At 41.2% G+C, this 18,766-nt stretch overlaps 1 protein-coding gene across 1 annotated transcript in view; it reads right to left on the reverse strand.

Annotated features, from left to right (window-relative positions):
* The window catches only part of KATNAL1 (katanin catalytic subunit A1 like 1), a 174,534-nt gene that overhangs the window by 73,884 nt on the left and 81,884 nt on the right, over positions 1 to 18,766 (reverse strand). The window contains exons 6-7 of the mRNA XM_089656145.1: positions 12,112 to 12,217; positions 8,131 to 8,289 (exon numbers count right to left, since the gene is read on the reverse strand). Of these exons, the coding sequence (XP_089512271.1) occupies positions 8,131 to 8,289; positions 12,112 to 12,217 (265 nt within the window). The remainder of the gene's footprint in view (positions 1 to 8,130; positions 8,290 to 12,111; positions 12,218 to 18,766) is intronic.

The raw sequence follows: 18,766 nt of genomic DNA on the forward strand, positions 1-18,766 counted from the left end.
TATAGACCTGTTAGTTTAACTTCTATAGTTGGGAAGATACTGGAGCGTTTAATAAAAGACCACATAGATGAGTTCTTGCTGCTGGAAAAAATATTTTAGGCAACAGACAGCATGGATTCATGAAAGACAGAAGTTGTTAAACAAATCTGATTTCTTTTTATTAGGGGGTGAGCAAAACCTTGGACAGAGGGGTGGCGGTGGACGTGGTATACTTGGATTTTGCAAAAGCGTTTGACACAGTTCCCCACACACAGCTAATGTGTAAGGTAAAGTCTACAGTCTTGGGAAAAATCCGTATGTAAATTGATAGAAAACTGGCTAAAAGATTGTATTCAAAGAGTAGTGGTTAATGATTCATGTTCTGAATGGTCTAGGGTTGTCAGTGGTGTACCCCAAGGTGCAGTGTTGGGACCCTTACTTTTTAATATAATTATAAACGATATAGGGTCTGAGATTAAAAATCCCAGCTTGGTGTCTTTGCAGATGACACCAAGCTGTGCAGTGGAATAACATCCTTACAGGATGTCTTCAATTTACAAGCCGACCTCAATGCTCTGTTTAACTGGGCAACTATGTAGCAAATACTATGTGGCAAATGAGGTTTAATGTTGATAAATGTAAGGTTATGCACTTGGGGGCTAAGAACATGCATGCATCATACATACTAGGGGGGTACAACTGGGGGAATCAATGGAGGAAAAGGATATGGGAGTTCTGGTAGAAAGTACAGAGAAGGGCAACTAAACTGATAGGAGGCATGGAGGAGATCAGCTATGAGGAAAGATTAGAGGAACTGAATTTATTCTCTCTTGAGAAGAGGAGATTAAGGGGGGATATGATCAACATGTATAAATACATCAGTGGTTCATATAGTGAACTCGGTGTAGAGCTATTCAACTTGAGGTCATCACAGAGGACAAGGGGGCATCCTTTACGTCTGGAGGAAAAGAAATTTAATCTCCAAAACATGGAAAGGTTTCTTCACAGTGAGAGCTGTGAGAATGTGGAATAGACTCCATCAAGAGTTGGTTCTGGCCAGCACAGTGGATTGCTTTAAAAAACGCCTGGATTCTGTCTTAGATACACAGAATATAGCTGGATACTAACATTTATAGGTAAAGTTGACCCAATTGCCTCTCAGGGGATCAGGAAGGATTTTTTTTCCCTGCAGGAGCAAATTGGATCATGCTTTGCTGGTTTTTTTTTGCCTTCCTCTGTATCAACTGTGGGTATAGGATTATAACTTTTTTTTTTTTTTTTTTAATGGTAGAACTGGATGGACTTTAGTCTTTTTTCAGCCATACTAACTATGTAACTATGTAAATGACTGCCTAAAGTCTGGAACCCATGGACATTACCAAAGACTGGATTTACTCGTTTCTGATGCTTTGCCAGGCTCTAACTGCAGTTCTTTGTGGGTCATTCTGCCTTTAGTTTTGCCTTCAGCAAGTGAAATGCATGCTCAATTGGACTGAGATCAGGCGATTGACTCAGCCACTGCAGAATACTCCACTTATTTTCCTTTAAAAGCTCCTGGGTTGCTTTTGCAGAGTGTTTTGGATCATTGTCCATCTGTACTGTGAAGCGACGTCCAAATCAACTTTGCTGCATTTGGCTGAATCTGGGCTGACAGTATCTCTAAACACTGTAGAATTCATCTGGCTGCTTCTGTCACATCATCAATAAACACCAATGACCCAGTGCCACTGGAAGCCATGCACGTCCATGCCATCACACTGCCTCCACCATGTTTTACAGATGAAGTTGTGTGCTTTGGATCATGAGCTGTTCCATGCCTTCTCCACACTTTTTTCTTCCCGTCATTCTGGTGCAGATTCATTTTAGTTTCATCCGTCCAAAAAATACTTTTCCAGAACTGGTCTGGCTTTTTTAGATGTTTTTTGGCAAAGTCGAATCTGGCTTTTCTATTCTTCAGGCTTATGAATGGTTTATACCTTGTGGTGAACCCTCTGTATTTGCTCTCGTGAAGTCTTCTCTTGATTGTAGACTGACAATGATACACCCACCTCCTAGAGAATGTCCTTCACTTGTCTGGATGTTGTGAATGTTTTTTTCTTTACCATAGAGAGGATCCTGCGATCATCCACTGCTGTTTTCCGTGGACGTCCATGCCTTTTTACGTTGCTGAGCTCACCAGTGAGTTCTTCTTTCCTCAGAATGTACCAAACTGTTAATTTGGCCACTCCTAATGCTGCTGCTATCTCTGGATTTGTTTTGTTTTTGAAGACTTACAATGGCTTTTTTCACTTGCATGGACAGCTCCTTTGAACTCATGATGTAGGTTCACAGAAACAGATTCCAAATGCAAATACCACACTTAGAATCAACGCCAGACCTTTTACCAGCTTAATTGATGAAGAAATAACGAAGGAGTAGCCCACACCTGGCCATAAAACAGCTTTTGATTCAATTGTCCAATTACTTTTGGTCCCTTGAAAAAGGGAGGGTGGCTAATCTTAAGAACTGTAATTCCTAAACCCTTCCTCCTATTTGGATGTACATACCCTCACATTAAACCTGAGAGTGTGCTCTTTCAGCCCATATCCATTATAGAACTATAGCTTGAATATGTTTTGGTAAATACATGAAAAAACTAAAAATTGTGCCTTTGTCCAAATGTATATGGACTTAACTGTATACACACATTGTATATATTAATATAAAGAGCTACCACACTATCTTCCCTAGAAGCTTTATTATCCTAAACTCTTCTGGGAAGGCCATTTTAGGATTTTGTGGAGTGTGTTTTTTAGCTGTATGGGCACAAATTCCCATAAAGCATTTGTGAGGTCAGGTGATGTTGGTTGAGAATACCTGGCTCAAAATCTGAATTCTTAAGCTAGTCAAATTTTTTATTATTATTATTATACAGTATTTATAAAGCGCCAATAGTTCACTCAGCGCTGTACATTACAAAGGGGGACAGAACATGTGACAGAACAATACCAATACAATGCAAAACACGAGGGGATCGAGGGCCCTGCTCTTTCGAGCTTACAATCTAGAAGGGACGGGATAGTGGTACAGGAGGAGATAGCTGTGGGGGATGGAGTGGTAGGAAGAGTGGAGGAGGTCGGTCAAGTTAGCAGGGGGTAGGCTTCCCTGAAGAGATGGGTTTTCAGGGTGCGCCTAAAGGAGAGGAGAGTAGGTGATAATCTGATGGGTTGGGGAAGGGAGTTCCAGAGGATGGGTGACACCCTGGAGAAGTCCTGGAGGCGGGCATGGGAGGAGGAGACCAGGGAACTAGAGAGAAGGAGGTCTTGTGAGGAGCGGAGTGTGCGTGCTGGGCGGTACTTGGATATTAGGTCGGTGATGTAGTTCGGGGCAGTATGGTGGACAGCTTTGTACGTCAGGGTTAGGATTTTAAATTTGATCCATTGCGCAATCGAAAGCCAGTGGAGGGATTGGCAGAGGGGGGTGGCGGAAACGGAAATTTATAACCAGGTATGGTCATTCTGGTTCATGAGAAGAAGTCGATCTGTGAAAATGCACTGCAGACCATAGGCTGCAGTGCTGATCTGTGTATTCTGACAGCTGGGAGGCAGAGGAGTTTCCCCACAGTCAGAATAGAAGAACACAGTGGGGAGGATTCCCGTATCCACACCAACTGTGTGAATGGGGGATTCAGTTCAGTTTTTTTTTTCATTCAGCTTGCTTGCTGAACGAAAAAAAATGGAGCCATGTATAAGCACCCGTACTCCTCAAAGGTGCTCAGTAGAGTTGAGGTCAGGGCTCTGTGCAGGCCAATTGAGTTTCTCCACACCAAACTAATTCTTCATGGACCTGGCTTTGTGTACAGAGGCATGGCCATGCTGCAATCCCTTGTGGTGTGAAAACCTAACTCCATGAAAATAACAAATTTCTAGTTTGTAATTAGTTGTGAAACGGCTTGAATATTTTCTGAATTATCAGCGATATGTACAACTAACTTAAAGAGAAATTTAGAAGGCTATCATTCAGGACCTTACAGAAGTTGCCTGTCTCTGGCTTGAATACAGATTTAGAAAGCAGCACAGTGGCTAAATGGTTAGCACTTCTGTCTGGCAGCACTTGCCTGGAGTTTGCACATTCTTCCTGTGGCTGCATGGGCTTCCTCCAGGGACTCCGGTTTCTTCCCACACTCCAAAGACATGCTAGTAGGTTTATTGGTTCCTATCTAAAACTGACCCTAGTATGTGTATGTATGAATGCGAGCTAAGGACCTTAGAGTGTATACTCCCTGAGGGTTAGGAGCTGATGCGAATGTACTATATATATATATATATATATATATATATATATATATATATATATATATATATATATATGTAAAGCGCTATATAAATTTACAGTGCTATACAAGTACTTGTAATAAACAAGAACTTAAAAAAGCCATAACTCCTGATCTGTACATTTGCTCTAATATAACTCCAACACCATGACAGGCAATTAATGTTTTCAGAAGGAAAGCTTAGCAATGGCAACCTCCATATTCTCTCACTACAGATTTCCTTTAATGAATTGGCTTGGAAATCCCTGGCATGCATACATACAAGCTCAAGATCTGGTATTCACAGAACACCATAGTATGGATGACTACAGGATTTTGCAGTGAGGTAGCTTGGTGTACTTACACTAGAATGATGACAAACAAAAGAAATGGGCAGATAGGCTGTGGCCATTTTAAATATTTCAGTGCTTGTCAGGAATGGACTTGCCAGTAATGGTGGGACTCACCTGCCTTGTGGGCTGCAGTACCAGAGCTGGCCAGCGGGTGCTCCCAGCAATCAGAGACTCAACCCTGCAGCCAGCCAAACACCTGAAGTTGATTATGCTGGTGTATTTAAGGGATGGCCAGACCTGCAGTCTGGGCCTTGGTGTGTGTTTTTCCTGGGCCCTGTATCTTGTTCCTGCATCCCTGTCCCCGTCCCTGTCTGATTCGTTGCTGACCCTGCCTGATCCGGACCTCTGCTGACTTCTCCTGTTTTATCCCTGGCTTGTGACCCCGACCATTCTCTGCCTGACCCCCTGTACCTACCTGCCCGATTGTTATTGACCCGGCCTGCCTGACGACGCTTGCATTGTATGTACTGTTATCTGTGGGTGGTTTGGTTTGGTTCGTTTGCACTGTGTTATGTTTTAGTATTGCACTGCGTTTATGTTTGTATTGTTAGTCTTTAATAAATTATATTGTTTATAACTTATCTGAAGCCTGCGTTTCCCTGCGTCAGTTCACATACCTCTGGTCATACCCTGGAGCCCTGACATTACACCAAGGCCAATCCTGACCAGAAGTGGCTGCACAGGGAAGCCATCTTGGCTTGTTGCTGGGAAGGATGGATCTTGATGAGGTTGTGTATTTATCTCTGCTAGTGTTAGATGACAGAGAGTATGCTTATCAAACTCTGAAGGAGTATCCCAGGGATGAACTGCTAGAATGTATACGGATCGCTCATTGCCTAGTAGATCAGGGCACAGAGTTCTCTGAGGTGCAGCCATTGATTCAGGTTTGTGCTGAGTTGGTTTCATCTGGTACCCCCGAATGCAGGGATGAATTTTTGCCCCCATTTAGTGCCGACCAGGTAGAGTCCCTGGTATGGTTATTAGAGGATGATGTGGATTACTTTCTGGAGCGTTATTCTGCATGTTCACAACAGGTACTAAGAGATTGTATAAACGCAGTGCAGTCTTTGGTCAGACAGGCTTTGTGTAAGCTGAGCTTTGTTCAACCCGTACTGCAGACATGGTCAGACTTGTTGCACCCAGCCTCAGTCAGCTTGCAAAAACCCAGTCCTGCTTCTAATCTATTTCTTCAAAGCTATATTCCTGCATTCCCAACAGCACCTCCAGTTACAGCCCAGTATACCCTGCTATCTACCGCATGTCAGTCCCCTGCTCCCACTCGCTGCACCTATCCTGCCTTTAACCCTGTAAAGAAGCCCTCTGTAGCAACTGTTCCCTCCCCTGTTCCATCCTCCAGCTCTTCTCTGTCTCCAGCTGCTCCATCCGTTTACAAACCTGCGCTTACTTACGGTGCTCCGGTAACTAAAACCAGGAAAAGGCAAAAGTTCTTTCCAACCAATACCATCCTGCCAGTATCCAAACCGGTCAGCCTCCCATCTGAGAACCTGCCTTCCGTGGTGCAGCCTGGTGCCTCGGCGCCCACAATTCAGCCTGATGCCTCTACCCAGCCTGATGCCTCCATTCAGCCCGATGCCTCTACCCAGCATGATGTTTCTACCCAGCCTGATGAACTGATCCAGCCTGATGATTCCATTAGGCCAGTTGACTCGATGCCCGCTGTCGATCCAGACGATCCGGTACCTGATAACCCAGTACCCGCTGTCATGCCTGATGACCCGATGCCCGCTGTCGAGCCAGACGATCCAATGCCTGATGACCCAGTGCCCGCTGTCATGCCTGGTGACTCGGTGCCCGCTGTCGGGCCAGACGATCCAATGTCTGACCCAGTGCCCGCGGTCATGCCAGTTGACTCGGAGCCCACTGTCGTGCCTGGTGACTCGGTGCCCACTGCCTTGCCAGATGACGTGGTGCCCGCTGGCGAGCCAAATGACCTGATGCCTGGTGACCCAGTGCCCGCTGTCGAGCCAGACAATCCCATGCCTGATGACCCAGTGCCCAGAGCCCTGACAGTGCTTAATATTATAGAGTAACTAGAACAGTGTTTCTCAACCTTTTTCAGTCAAGGCATGCTTTAAAGTTATGCAAAATCTCAAAGCACCCCATTCTAAAATGTAAAAAACTAAACAATTTTACATAATGCAGCAACATCTACATATGTAGGACACTCAACTTGATTTATTTGTTCAAAGTAAATACACCTTTGCCCAGTGGTACTGACTAGTATTGCAATGTTTCTCTACCTCATTCAGTTAATGTAATGGAAAGGGGCGAGGAGGGGAAAACAAAGTTGCTGTGCAGACAGCGAACATCCTCCTTATCAGCTGATGACATCAATGGTTGTTAGGATGCTGGCAGCTGGAAGGTTGTAATGGTGCACAATGAAAATCTATGATTTTGTCTAATTAAAAGGCAGAATTGGTCCACCGGCTGACTTGTTTATTTTGGGGCAATTTTTAGGCATTTTGCCAAGGCATCCTTGAGAAAACCTGAAGGCACCCAAGAGTGCTTGAGCACCCTGGTTGAAAAAGGTTGAACTAGAGTAGGTATTTAAAAGGAACGATAACCATTAGTTGGCTGACCTGGCTTATGACATTTAAGCTGTTCATAGAGGAGAGAGGATTCTCATTAGATATTTCTGCTTTTGAGTGGACTGGCCAACAATCTCATATTTATGGTGGCAAAAGATAACCCACAGCTGACTACTCCCTCGAGAAGTAACCAAAATTGTCTGAAAGCTAAACATTTTCTTGTTTGTACAGAGTAAGGAATGGTAAACCCCTGTCAAGCTTTTTTTGTTTTGCTTTTGCAATGTCTCATTGAAGAGATTTTACTTCACTTCCTAATTAAGCAGCTGTCACTGGAACAAATGTCCACATTGGAAAATTTACCCTCTAATCTTGTTTGGTGACAACTCCAAAGTTTAGATTTTCCCTTCCTTTCAGTCCCAGCGAGACTGAATTGTCAACAGGACAAACAGAGTGGATGCATCTCCCCAGTGGGGCACAGACAGCAATAAAAACCTGATGTGGGTCTTAATCCTTCCCTGCTTTATATAAAAAATAAATGCATAAATAGAAATGCATTACTTTAATTACTATTCTTTCTGCCATGGTAAGGTGTCACTGGTTTTAACTTCTCTTTAATTTCTTCATATTTGTATGAGGTTTTATCCTGTGCACGTTTTTTGTGACAGATGACTGACAGATATGCCTTTGACTACCCTGGTATGTCCATGGTCCATTATAGGCTCCCATCTCATTTATTAGTAGTACTTGCTATGGCTTACTTCATGTTGTATTTTTCTATATTAAATCAGCATTTTAGAACGTGCCAACTTCTTGCAAATATTCTCACACTGTATCATTTCTTTAATTCTATTCTCATTTATTTATACATTTTCCACATTCCTAGATGTCTCTTCCTGCTGCTTTCAACATTTAGACAGATGAAGCTGAGTCATGCAGTGAATTTCAAAGAAAAATGTACCATTTCAAATAATAATCGGACCAGCTTTTCAGACTCCCCTCTGTACTTGGACGTTAATGTTGAAGAAGAAACATTGAAAAATGTTGTTCCGCATTCTGTGGCTACAGCTTTAGCCAGCATAGTTTTGCCAGTTCCAGGTGGTCCAACCATTAGAACACCCTGAAAGGGAGTAGATTAGGTTTATATTACAGTTTTGTTTATATGCAAAATTATAAACAAACTTAGAATAAAAAGGACCTTTATTACTCATTAAATATATTTCAATAAAAAAAGAAATCTACACATTTTAAATCTATAAAGGAGAGCTGATACTGCTCTCTGCTGAATACATCAGATTTTACTTCATTTTACAAAGCATCCATAAAAAAAAATTAAAAAAAAAAAAAAAGACTATGGTGTGTAGCCTGTGCTGTCTGCCAGATGTGTGAATTAGCACATTTGTCAAGCAGCACTTAGGTCCTCAGTTCGATCTTGGCCAGGACACTATCTGCCTGGAGTTTACATGTTCTTTCTGTGCTTGCATGGGTTACCTCTGGGTACTCTTCCCAAAGCAGAAAGACACCCTAACAGGTAATTGGCTCCTGAGGAAAAGGAATTTATAATCTGTAAAGAGCTGCATAAAATTTTAGGCACTATATAGGGTCTAATGCACACTAGAAAAGCTAAAAACTACTTTAGAAACGCTGGGCAAAAAAACGCTAATGCTTTAGCATTTTTGTTGGCGTTTAGCAATGTTTAGCCTAGGGTGTAAGCTAAGTTTAGTAGCTTCGGCGTTAACAAGCTGGGCTTTTGTTAATGAGAGGGCCAGGAAGTCCACTCCAGCCTTAACCATGGATGAGTCATCAGGGGGTTCTCCACTGACAGCTGAATTAAAAAAAAAAAAAAAAAAAAAAAATCATTGCTGGCAATAATAATTAAAAAAAAAAAAAAAAAAAGTGAAAAAAAAACTAGCGTGGGAGTCCCCTCCAATCCATACCAGGCCCTTTGGGTCTGGTATGTTTTCTAAGGGGAACCCCATGCCAAAATAAAAGAAAAAAAAACTGCATGGGTACACCCAAAATACATACCGGACCCTTATCCGAGCATGCAGTCTGGCAGGCCAGGAAAAGGGTGGGGACGAGCGAGCACCTTCCCATATCATACCAGGTTACATGCTCTCAACATGGGGGATGGTGTCCCCATGTTGTCCAAGGTCCTCTTCCCCACAACCCTGGCCGGTGGTTGTGGGGGTCTGGCCGCCAAAATTCCAGAATTACCTGGCTGAGGCATGCATTCAGTTTATGCTGAATTATAAAATGTTGGGTGTACTAATCTTTAAAACAAACATTTTATATATTTAACTTTCACTGTACACAGTGGTGAAAATAATTATTTGATCCCTTGCAGATTTTGCAAGTTTGTCCACTTACAAAGAAATGGAGGGTCTTTAATTTTTTATCATAGGTGTATTTTAAATGATAGAGACAGAATATCAATCAACAATCCAGAAAAAACACATGATACAAATGTCATAAATGGAGTTGCAGATCAGCGAGTAAAATAAGTATTTGATCCCCAAGCAAAACATGACTTTGTACTTGGTGGAGAAACCCTTGTTGGCCAGCACAGAGGTAAGAGGTTTCTTGTAGTTGGTTACCAGGTTTGCACATATCTCAAGAGGTATTTTGTTCCTCTCTTCTTTACAGATCTTCTCTAAATCCTTAAGGTTTCTTGCGGTTTGGCAACTCGAAGTTTCAGCTCCTTCCCTAAATTGTCTATAGGATAAAGGTCTAGAGACTGGCTAGGCCACTCCGTGACCTTAATGTGCTTCTTCTTCAGCCACTCCTTTGTTGCCTTGGCGGTATGTTTCGAGTCATTGTCATGCTGGAAGACCCATCCATGACCCATCTTCAGTGTTCTGGCTGAGGAAAGAAGGTTCTCATCCAAGATTTTACAATACATGGCATGGCAGAGAAAGAGCCCCAAAGCATAATGTTTCCACCTCCGTGCTTGACTGTAGGGATGGTGTTCTTAGGGTCATAGTCAGCATTTTTCTTCCTCCAAACACAGCGAGTCGAGTTAATGCCAAAAAGCTAAATTTTGGTCTCATCTGACCACAGCACTTTCTCCCAATCCTTCTCTGAATCATTTCGATGTTCACTGGCAAACTTCAGATGGGCCTGTACATGTGCCTTCTTGAGGAGGGGGACCTTGCGTACGCTGAAGGATTTCAATCCATGGCGGCGTATTGTGTTACCAATATTTTTTTTCGCAACTGTGGTCCCAACTGCCTTGAGATCATTCACAAGCTCCTCCCATGTAGTTCCGGGCTGATCCCTCACTTTTCTCATGATTATTATTATTGCACAGCATTTATATAGCGCCAACAGTTTGCTCAGCGCTGTACATTACAATGGGAGACAATACATGAGACAGTACAGTAACAATACAATAAAATACACAAGGGGTTCGAGGGCCCTGCTCCTTGGAGCTTACAATCTAGGAGGGAGGGGAGAGTGGTACAGGAGGAGATAGCTGTGGGGGATGGAGTGGTGGGGAGATCGGAGGAGATCAGCAGTTAGGTGAGGGAGGGGTAGGCTTCTCTGAAGAGATGGGTTTTCAGGGTGCGCCTAAAAGGTGAGGAGGGTAGGTGACAGTTTGATGGATTGGGGTAGTGAGTTCCAGAGGATGGGGGAAGCCCAGGAAAAGTCCTGGAGACGGGCATGGGAGGAGGAGACCAGGGAGCTGGAGAGTAGGAGGTCTCTTGAGGAGCGGAGAGTGCGTTTTGGGTGGTAGATGGATATCAGGTTGGTGATGTAGTTAGGGACAGTGTTATGATCATCCTTACCCCATGAGGTGAATTTCTTGCATGGAGCTCCAGAGCAATTGATAGTTATTTTGTATTTCTTCCATTTGCGAATAATCGCTCCAACAGTTCTCACCAAGCTTCTTGCTGATGGTCTTGTAGCCCATTCCAGCATTGTGCAGGTCTACATTCTTGTGCCTGCTGTCCTTTGACACCTCTTTAGTCTTGCCCATGTTGGTGAGAAAGATTCTTTGGACAGGTATCTTTTATACACATAACGAGCTGTCGTTAAGAGCACCATCTTAAATTGACAGGACTAATCTGTGTACCACATGAGCACATAGCCAGTCTGTGGGAGCCAAAATTATTGTGGGTTGGTAGGGGATCAAAATACTTATTTTACTCAAGCAAACCCTGCAATAAAAAAACGCTGAAAACTGTGCAACCAAATCAATCCATCAAAATGTGTCAAACCCTCAAAAGGGATCTTCAGTATCACCGGATCATACAGCTGCACCTCCAGCCAAAATTATTGTGGGTTGGTAGGGGATCAAAATAGTTATTTTACTCACTGAACTGCAACTAAATTTGTAACATTTATATTGTGGTTTTTTTTCGGAATTTTGGTTGATATTCTGTCTCATTTAAAATACACCTATGATAAAAAGCCTTCATTTCTTTGTAAGTGGGGTGATTGTAGCCATATTAGTGCACTTGCGACAGAATTGAGTACTGTCCGTGATACTTTTTTATTTGCACTAACATACAATTTTGAGGACGAGCTTTTGGGGTATGTCCATTTCTTCAAGGTCCAGGCAGTACTACTTCACAAAGTTTTAGCAGAATGTTAAAAGAAATATTAAAAGGGGGAGGAAAAAAAAAAAAAAACAGAAAAAAAAACACACACAAACAAATGTACTCAGCAATGGTTATATCAGTAGGAAATTTCTTTCTGATTATGATGTCACAAATAATGGAGGCAAACCCTGCAATACAAAACGCTGCAGACTGTGCAACCAAATCAATCCATCAAAATGTGTCAGACTCTCAAAAGGGATCTTCAGTATCACCGGATCATACAGCTGCACCTCCAGTAATGTTGTGTACCTTATCCAGTGCAGAAAATGTAGCAAAGGATCTTACATTGGCGAAACAGGACAGAACCAAAATATTAGTGTCATTAGTTCTATACTAACCCGCCAGGGTCTTCTGATGCCCTTGAAGAAATCAGGCATCCACATTGGCAGGACTACAGCTTCTCTTAATAGTTTCTTTGCTTCCTCTAGATCAGCAATGTCGTCCCTATTTAATAAGATAGAGAAAAGAAAGATTTGTAAAGCCTATAAAGTGTCGATCTTTTCATAAACCATTGGAAAGATGTATTAATTTATCCATCTCTATATGATTTGACATCAAGGAGACGAATTTGGAGCTAGAGGCATAAGCCTCCACTCCATTTTTTGTGTATTGTAACATAAGGAACTTTCATGGTACTTTGAAAACATATTGATACTAATGGGTGCTCCATATGCTTTACTGTGTTTTGAAAACAACCAGCAATTTAAAGTCAAATGAATGAAGACCTTCAAAATGGCATTGCAAGGCATCTGAAAGCGCACATCAGCTGGTAAATCCTACATAATACCACTTTTTGGTTCAGTCAAATCTGATGGCAATGAGCTTTCGGGTTCATTTGTTTAAAGATGAATTACAGACATGGATTTTTTTGCATACTGACATGGGTCCAGCTAAGACCAATGTATATATATATATATATATATATATATATATATATATATATATATATATATATATATATATATATATATATATATATATATATATATATATATATCATACATATATACATATACACACACACACACACACACATATATACACACACACACTACACACCTCAAAAAAATTTAAAGGAATACTTTGAAATACATCAGATCTCTATGGGGAAAAATATCATGTTGGATAGCTATACTGATATGGACTGGGTAATGTGTTAGGAATGTACGGATGCCCTATCATTTGATGGAAATGAAAACCATCAACCTACAGAGGACTGAATTCAATGACATCCCGAAAATCAAAGTAAAAAAATGATGCATAAGGCTAGTCCACTTTGCTGAAATTTCATTGCAGCAACTCAAAATGGTACTCAGTAGTTTGTCGTCAGGCATGCATACAAGCATGTGGGGGCCATACAATGTCGGGGCATGCTCCTAACGAGACGACGGATGGTATCTTGAGGTATTTCCTCCCATATCTGGACCAGGGCATCACTGCGCTCCTGGACAGTCTGTGGTGCAACCTGGTTGTGTCAGATGGACCGAAACATGATATTCCAGAGTTGTTCTATTGGATTTAGGTCAGGCAAGCATGGGGGCCTTACAATAGTATCAATTCCTTCATCCTCCAGGAACTGCCTGCATACTCTCGCCAAATGAGGCTGGGCATTGTCATGCACCAGGAGGAACCCAAAACCCACTGCACCAGCGTAGGGTCTGACAATGGGTTCATCCCAATACTTAATGGCAGTCAGGGTGCCATTGTCTAGCCTGTAGAGGTATGTGCGTTCCTCCATGAATATGTCCCCCCAGACCATCACTGACCCACCACCAAAACAGTCATGCTGAATGATGTTACAGGCAGCATAATGTTCTCCACGGCTTCTCCAGACCCTTTCACGTCTGTCATATGCACTCAGGGTGAAACTGCTCTCATCTGTGAAAAGAACAGGGCGCCAGTGGCGGACCTGCCAATTCTGGTGTTCAATGGCAAATGTCAATCAGGCTCTATGGTGCCGGGCAGTGAGCACAGGGCCTACTAGAGGTCGTTGGGACCTCAGGCCACCCTGATGAAGTCTGTTTCTGATTGTTTGGTCAGAGACATTCACACCAGTGACCTGCTAGAGGTCATTTTGTAGGGTTCTTGCAGTACTCTTTAGACTGTGCTGGGAGACACAGCAAACCTTATAGCAATGGCACGTATTGATGTGCCATCCTGGAGGAGTTGGCCTGCCTGTGCAACCTCTGTAGGGTCCAGGTATCGCCTCATGCTACTAGTAGTGACACTGACCATATCCAAATGCAAAACCATTGAAAAACAGAAAAGTTGAGTGGGGAAAAATACATTAGTGGCCGCCACCTGTAAAACCATTCCTGCTTTGGGGGTTTTCTCACTGTTGCCCATCTAGTGCACCTGTTGTTCATTTCATTAACACCAAAGCAGCTGAAACTGATTAACAACCCCCCCGCTACTTAACTGACCAGATCAATATCCCAGTAGTTTAATTGACTTAATGCTATACTCTGATTAAAAAGTGTTCCTAAATTTTTTTGAGCAGTGTATGTCATACCTGTGGGATCCCTGTGGAGGAGCTACTAAAGTGGTTACTGCTGTCTTCCAGTCCTGAATCATATGGCTGCCCTGCTGCATAGTGAACACAGTGGGTCATTAGCTTGGGACAGATGCCATTCACAGAACGCTTTGCATTATTTTCAATGCTCTCTGACTATCCACACCTGAAATTCAGCTTTCAAAATCTGCATGGAATTTGTATGTTTTGTAACGCTTACTCACACAATTAAAAAAAAAAATATACACACACACATTCAATAATAAGCTCCACTGAGGGAAAATAAGTGGACTATTAAATTAGGTATAAACCCTAAAATGTGTGAAATTGTGTTGGCTAAAAACACCCTTTTTCAACCAGGGTGTCCAGGCATTCAGGGGTGCCTTTAGGTTCCTTCAGAGGTGCCTTGGCAAAATGCTTAAAAGTTGCACAAAAAATGTATATCAGCCAGCAGGTAGATCAAACTGAGTTACACAAAGTCCCAGATTTTCATTGTGGATTATTATAACCTTCCAGCCACTGGTGTCCTAACAACCAATGGTTCATAAGGCGGATGTTGGGCACCATACAGCATCCTTGTTTGCCCTTCCACTGCCCCTCTTTGTCAGCACTGGGGTAACATTAGTTCAGTTAGGAGATAATCACTGCAGTACTAGTCAGTATCAGTGTGCAAAGGTGTATTTGCTTACAAAAAATAAATCAAGTTGGGTGTCCTACATGTAAGAATGTTGTTGCATTATGTAAAACTATTTGTTTAGGTTTTTTTTACACTTTAGAATAGGGTGCCTCGAGATTGTGCGAAATTTTAAAGAGTGCCCCGACTGACAAAAGGTTGAGAACCACAGAGCTAAAACATTGTGTGTTAAAAGCAACTCATAAAATACTCTTTTCACCTTTGTTAGTGAGTGAGCATCATCATCCACCACATCTAAAGTCTACTAAGCTGCAATATATTCTATTATTTTCCTTGGATTTGGATACATTCAGACTGTAAATTAATGAATGTCAAAAGCATGATAAACACAAGGCCCAGGGCACTCAAGAATGGGTACTAATAATAATGGTATGTACTCTCAGAAAGGGACACAGAAGCACAGTTTTTGCAGATGCAAATTCTCTTGGCTTTCCAAATATCACCGGTGAGTTCCCTCATTTCACGGAGCATGCACAGAGAATTAAAATAAACCCTCCTTATAAAAAGAGAATATATTTTCCCATTAAACTTGGATTTAGATTTTGCACACTACATAGTAGCCTATGGCATTTATTAAAATGAGCCCTAGACATAGGACTTTGAAGCAGTGTTTACCAGTACTCTGCCCAAGCTTTTTATTTACAATACTGAGATATTCTCCTACAAAAAAAAAAAATCATCTCATTGTTAATACAACAGCCGGTCCAAATATGCAGCTTTATTGTAAATACATATTACATTTCAAGTAACTGGAGAATAAATTCCCAGGTAGGTGCAGGATTTACAGATTTAAATATAGCCCTATTTTACTTAGTCATAAATCATTTAAGCCAGTAACAATTTCCAAAAAGTACTTTTGTAAAGATTGGGGATTTAACTGTACTGCTGCCACTTGGTTTTCTGCATATGGACATACTATATTCATTAGCTAGGAAAAATATTATAAGTGGTATTTATACTTATCTTACACCATCACCCAGAAGGAAAAGATCTTGGCCTGATCAACCATGATACCGAGTTGCAGAAATTGCCAGAAATGGGAAGCTAGAGCTACAGGGCTAGACACACATACTAAGCATGACAAATGCTGGCCATTGTAAAGCAATATTTTTAATGTTTATCAGCCTGATAGGACTGCTCTAGTACTTTTTAGCAGTCAAGGTAATCCAAAACTATTTAGGGCCCTTTCATACTGATTTTTTACGTGCTTTCGGTGTTTAACTACTTCCTGCCTACTGCAGAAAAGAGGCCAGGCAGGAGTACCGTTATCCTGGGTGGAAACTATATGATGTTCTCCAGGCGCACCTCCTGCACGCTCTAGCGGCTGTGCTAAAGCTCGATTTGTCACCCATACAGATGACAGATTGTTGTACCGGGCCAGCCCCGGTACCATGTGATAGCTGTGACCAATGTCAGCTGTACACAATGAATGGATTTCATTCATAGCCATTCATTGTGTACTATTGTGATGACTTTTGTGATTAGTCACAGTGATCACATGGTACAAACAGGGCTAATCAAAGCCCATCTATACCATGTGATAGCCGTGACCAATCATACTATCACAATAGTACACTTTGGCAATGAATGGATGCCAGTCATAAAAATGATTGCATACAACAGTGATTACCACTATTATAAGCAATCAGTGTTAAAAAAAAATTAAAATATCTATTTAATTTCTTCCAAAAACTCACCATGCCTCTTACGAAATAATTGGACTATCTAATTTCAGACTACTTTTTGGGGGGTATTTGTACTGTCCTAGCATTTTAGTGCCTCACAAAATGGGAAAGCAGTCAGTAAGTCATGATTGATCAACTTTCAAATAATTTTATATATATATATATATATATATATATATATATATATATATATACACACACACACACACACACACACACACACACACACACACACACATATATATATACACACACACATACACATATACATATATATATACACACACACACACACACTCTATTTTGCCAAACATGTTGGGATACCCCTCCAAATCATTGGATTCAGGTGTTCCAGTCACCTCCATGGCCATAAATATATATTTATTAATACATCATATTTTTTAATATTCAGACTCCATTCACATAAAGGCTTTTGGAATCGCAGATGGAATTGCCGCGATTCTGCCAGAGATTTCTAAACCTGCTGTTAAAATGTGAAATTGCTCATCAGCGTGTTCAGATGCCATTCATTTCAATGGTACATGAAAACATGGGATCATTTTTCATGCAACGTGTATCCCCCTAAAGTAGTTCACGGTAATTGTGGCAAAATCACAGCACGTTTCCAGGTTCCATTGAAATGAATGGTACCTGAACACAGCAATTTCACATTTTAACAGCGTGTTTTGAAATCGTGGGCACAATTGTGGCGATTCCAAAGGCCTATATGTGAACGGAGTCTTACATAAACAAAATATTACACACAGATTTGGGTTATTTTTACAAATGAAATGTAGCAGAATACATTTTGGCCTAAATTTATGAAGTAAGATTATTTACTGGCAAAAGCAGGAAGCAGGAAAAATGGGTTTTTCATTTTCAAACATTTCAGCATTTTTCCACTTATATAGCAAAAAATGAATTTCATACCATGAAAAGAAAGCTTTCTCTGTCTTAAAAAATGATAAAATTTTCATTTGGGTACAGCGTTGCTTTACTTGGTAATAGTCAAAAAGTGTGAGAGCACTGAAATCCGAAAATTTGCCTGGGCAGGAAGGGGGTAAAAGTGTCTGGTACTGAGGTGTTTAAAAAGCATAACAAAAATGCATTAAAAAAAGGGTATCACTTAAAGCCTATGGAACTCTTCACACCAATGTGCTGCAAAAATGCAGTGCGTTTTTAAAAGTCCTGCATGCTGCATTTTTAATGCATGTTTAAAAAGTGCAACAAAAATGCACACTCGTTAAAATGAAATGAAAACACATAAAAACCCCACTGCGGTTGCCTTTGTTGGTGCAATTTTTTTAGTCACATGTCCAGGGTTCCCATGTGCATGATTGGAATCTGGCAACCAGAAAATGCATAAAAAAACATCATGTATTTTTAGTCCCCATCCAAACAGGGCATTTCAGTAGCTGCTAGAGAGAAAAACATACCAGTAGTTTGTACAATATATCCTGAAAATGCAGGGAATGAGATTGCTGTGCTTTTGTTACCAGGTCTGTACACTTTCTGCAGCCATAACAATGTCTTATTCTCCCTGGTTGATTTTTTTCATGCTTAGACAAGTAATTGAACATCAATTTAACCTTGCAATGTTTATGAGGGATGACATGGAACTGTCACAGCCTATTTAATTATGCAAGAGCCATCTATACAAGACCAAACAGCAAATTACATAATGCCCTGGTTGATTTTATATTAATGTTATATACTGGAACAATCAGCCAAGGAGGATGGAAACCCTAAAAGTCCATAAAAATGAATAACTAAATAATTAATAAGAACCTAAGACTTGGTTTAGCCCATCAGACTCTACCTATAACTGGGATTCACTGTGGACTGGACTAATCACATTCACATATATATATTGTTTTTTCTGTTATAGGCACTGAAGAATAAGTGGTGAATTCTGAATTCCATGTTGCCAACAGAAACTGCTATCAATGACTAGACTCTCATGAGGCAAATGAAAGTTAAGCCACAAAATGACTAATGAAAGGTCATATCCTACATAGATAACGAGTGAACATTCCAAGAGCTTTAAGGTTCTGGAGAAGAACCATTTAGGTTGTGTAATAAAACTTTCCTCAACATTGAAC

Source organism: Staurois parvus, unplaced genomic scaffold (assembly GCF_062004578.1).
Source record: "Staurois parvus isolate SC_StPar_1 unplaced genomic scaffold, SC_StPar_1.0 ptg000891l, whole genome shotgun sequence".
NCBI lineage: Eukaryota > Metazoa > Chordata > Amphibia > Anura > Ranidae > Staurois > Staurois parvus.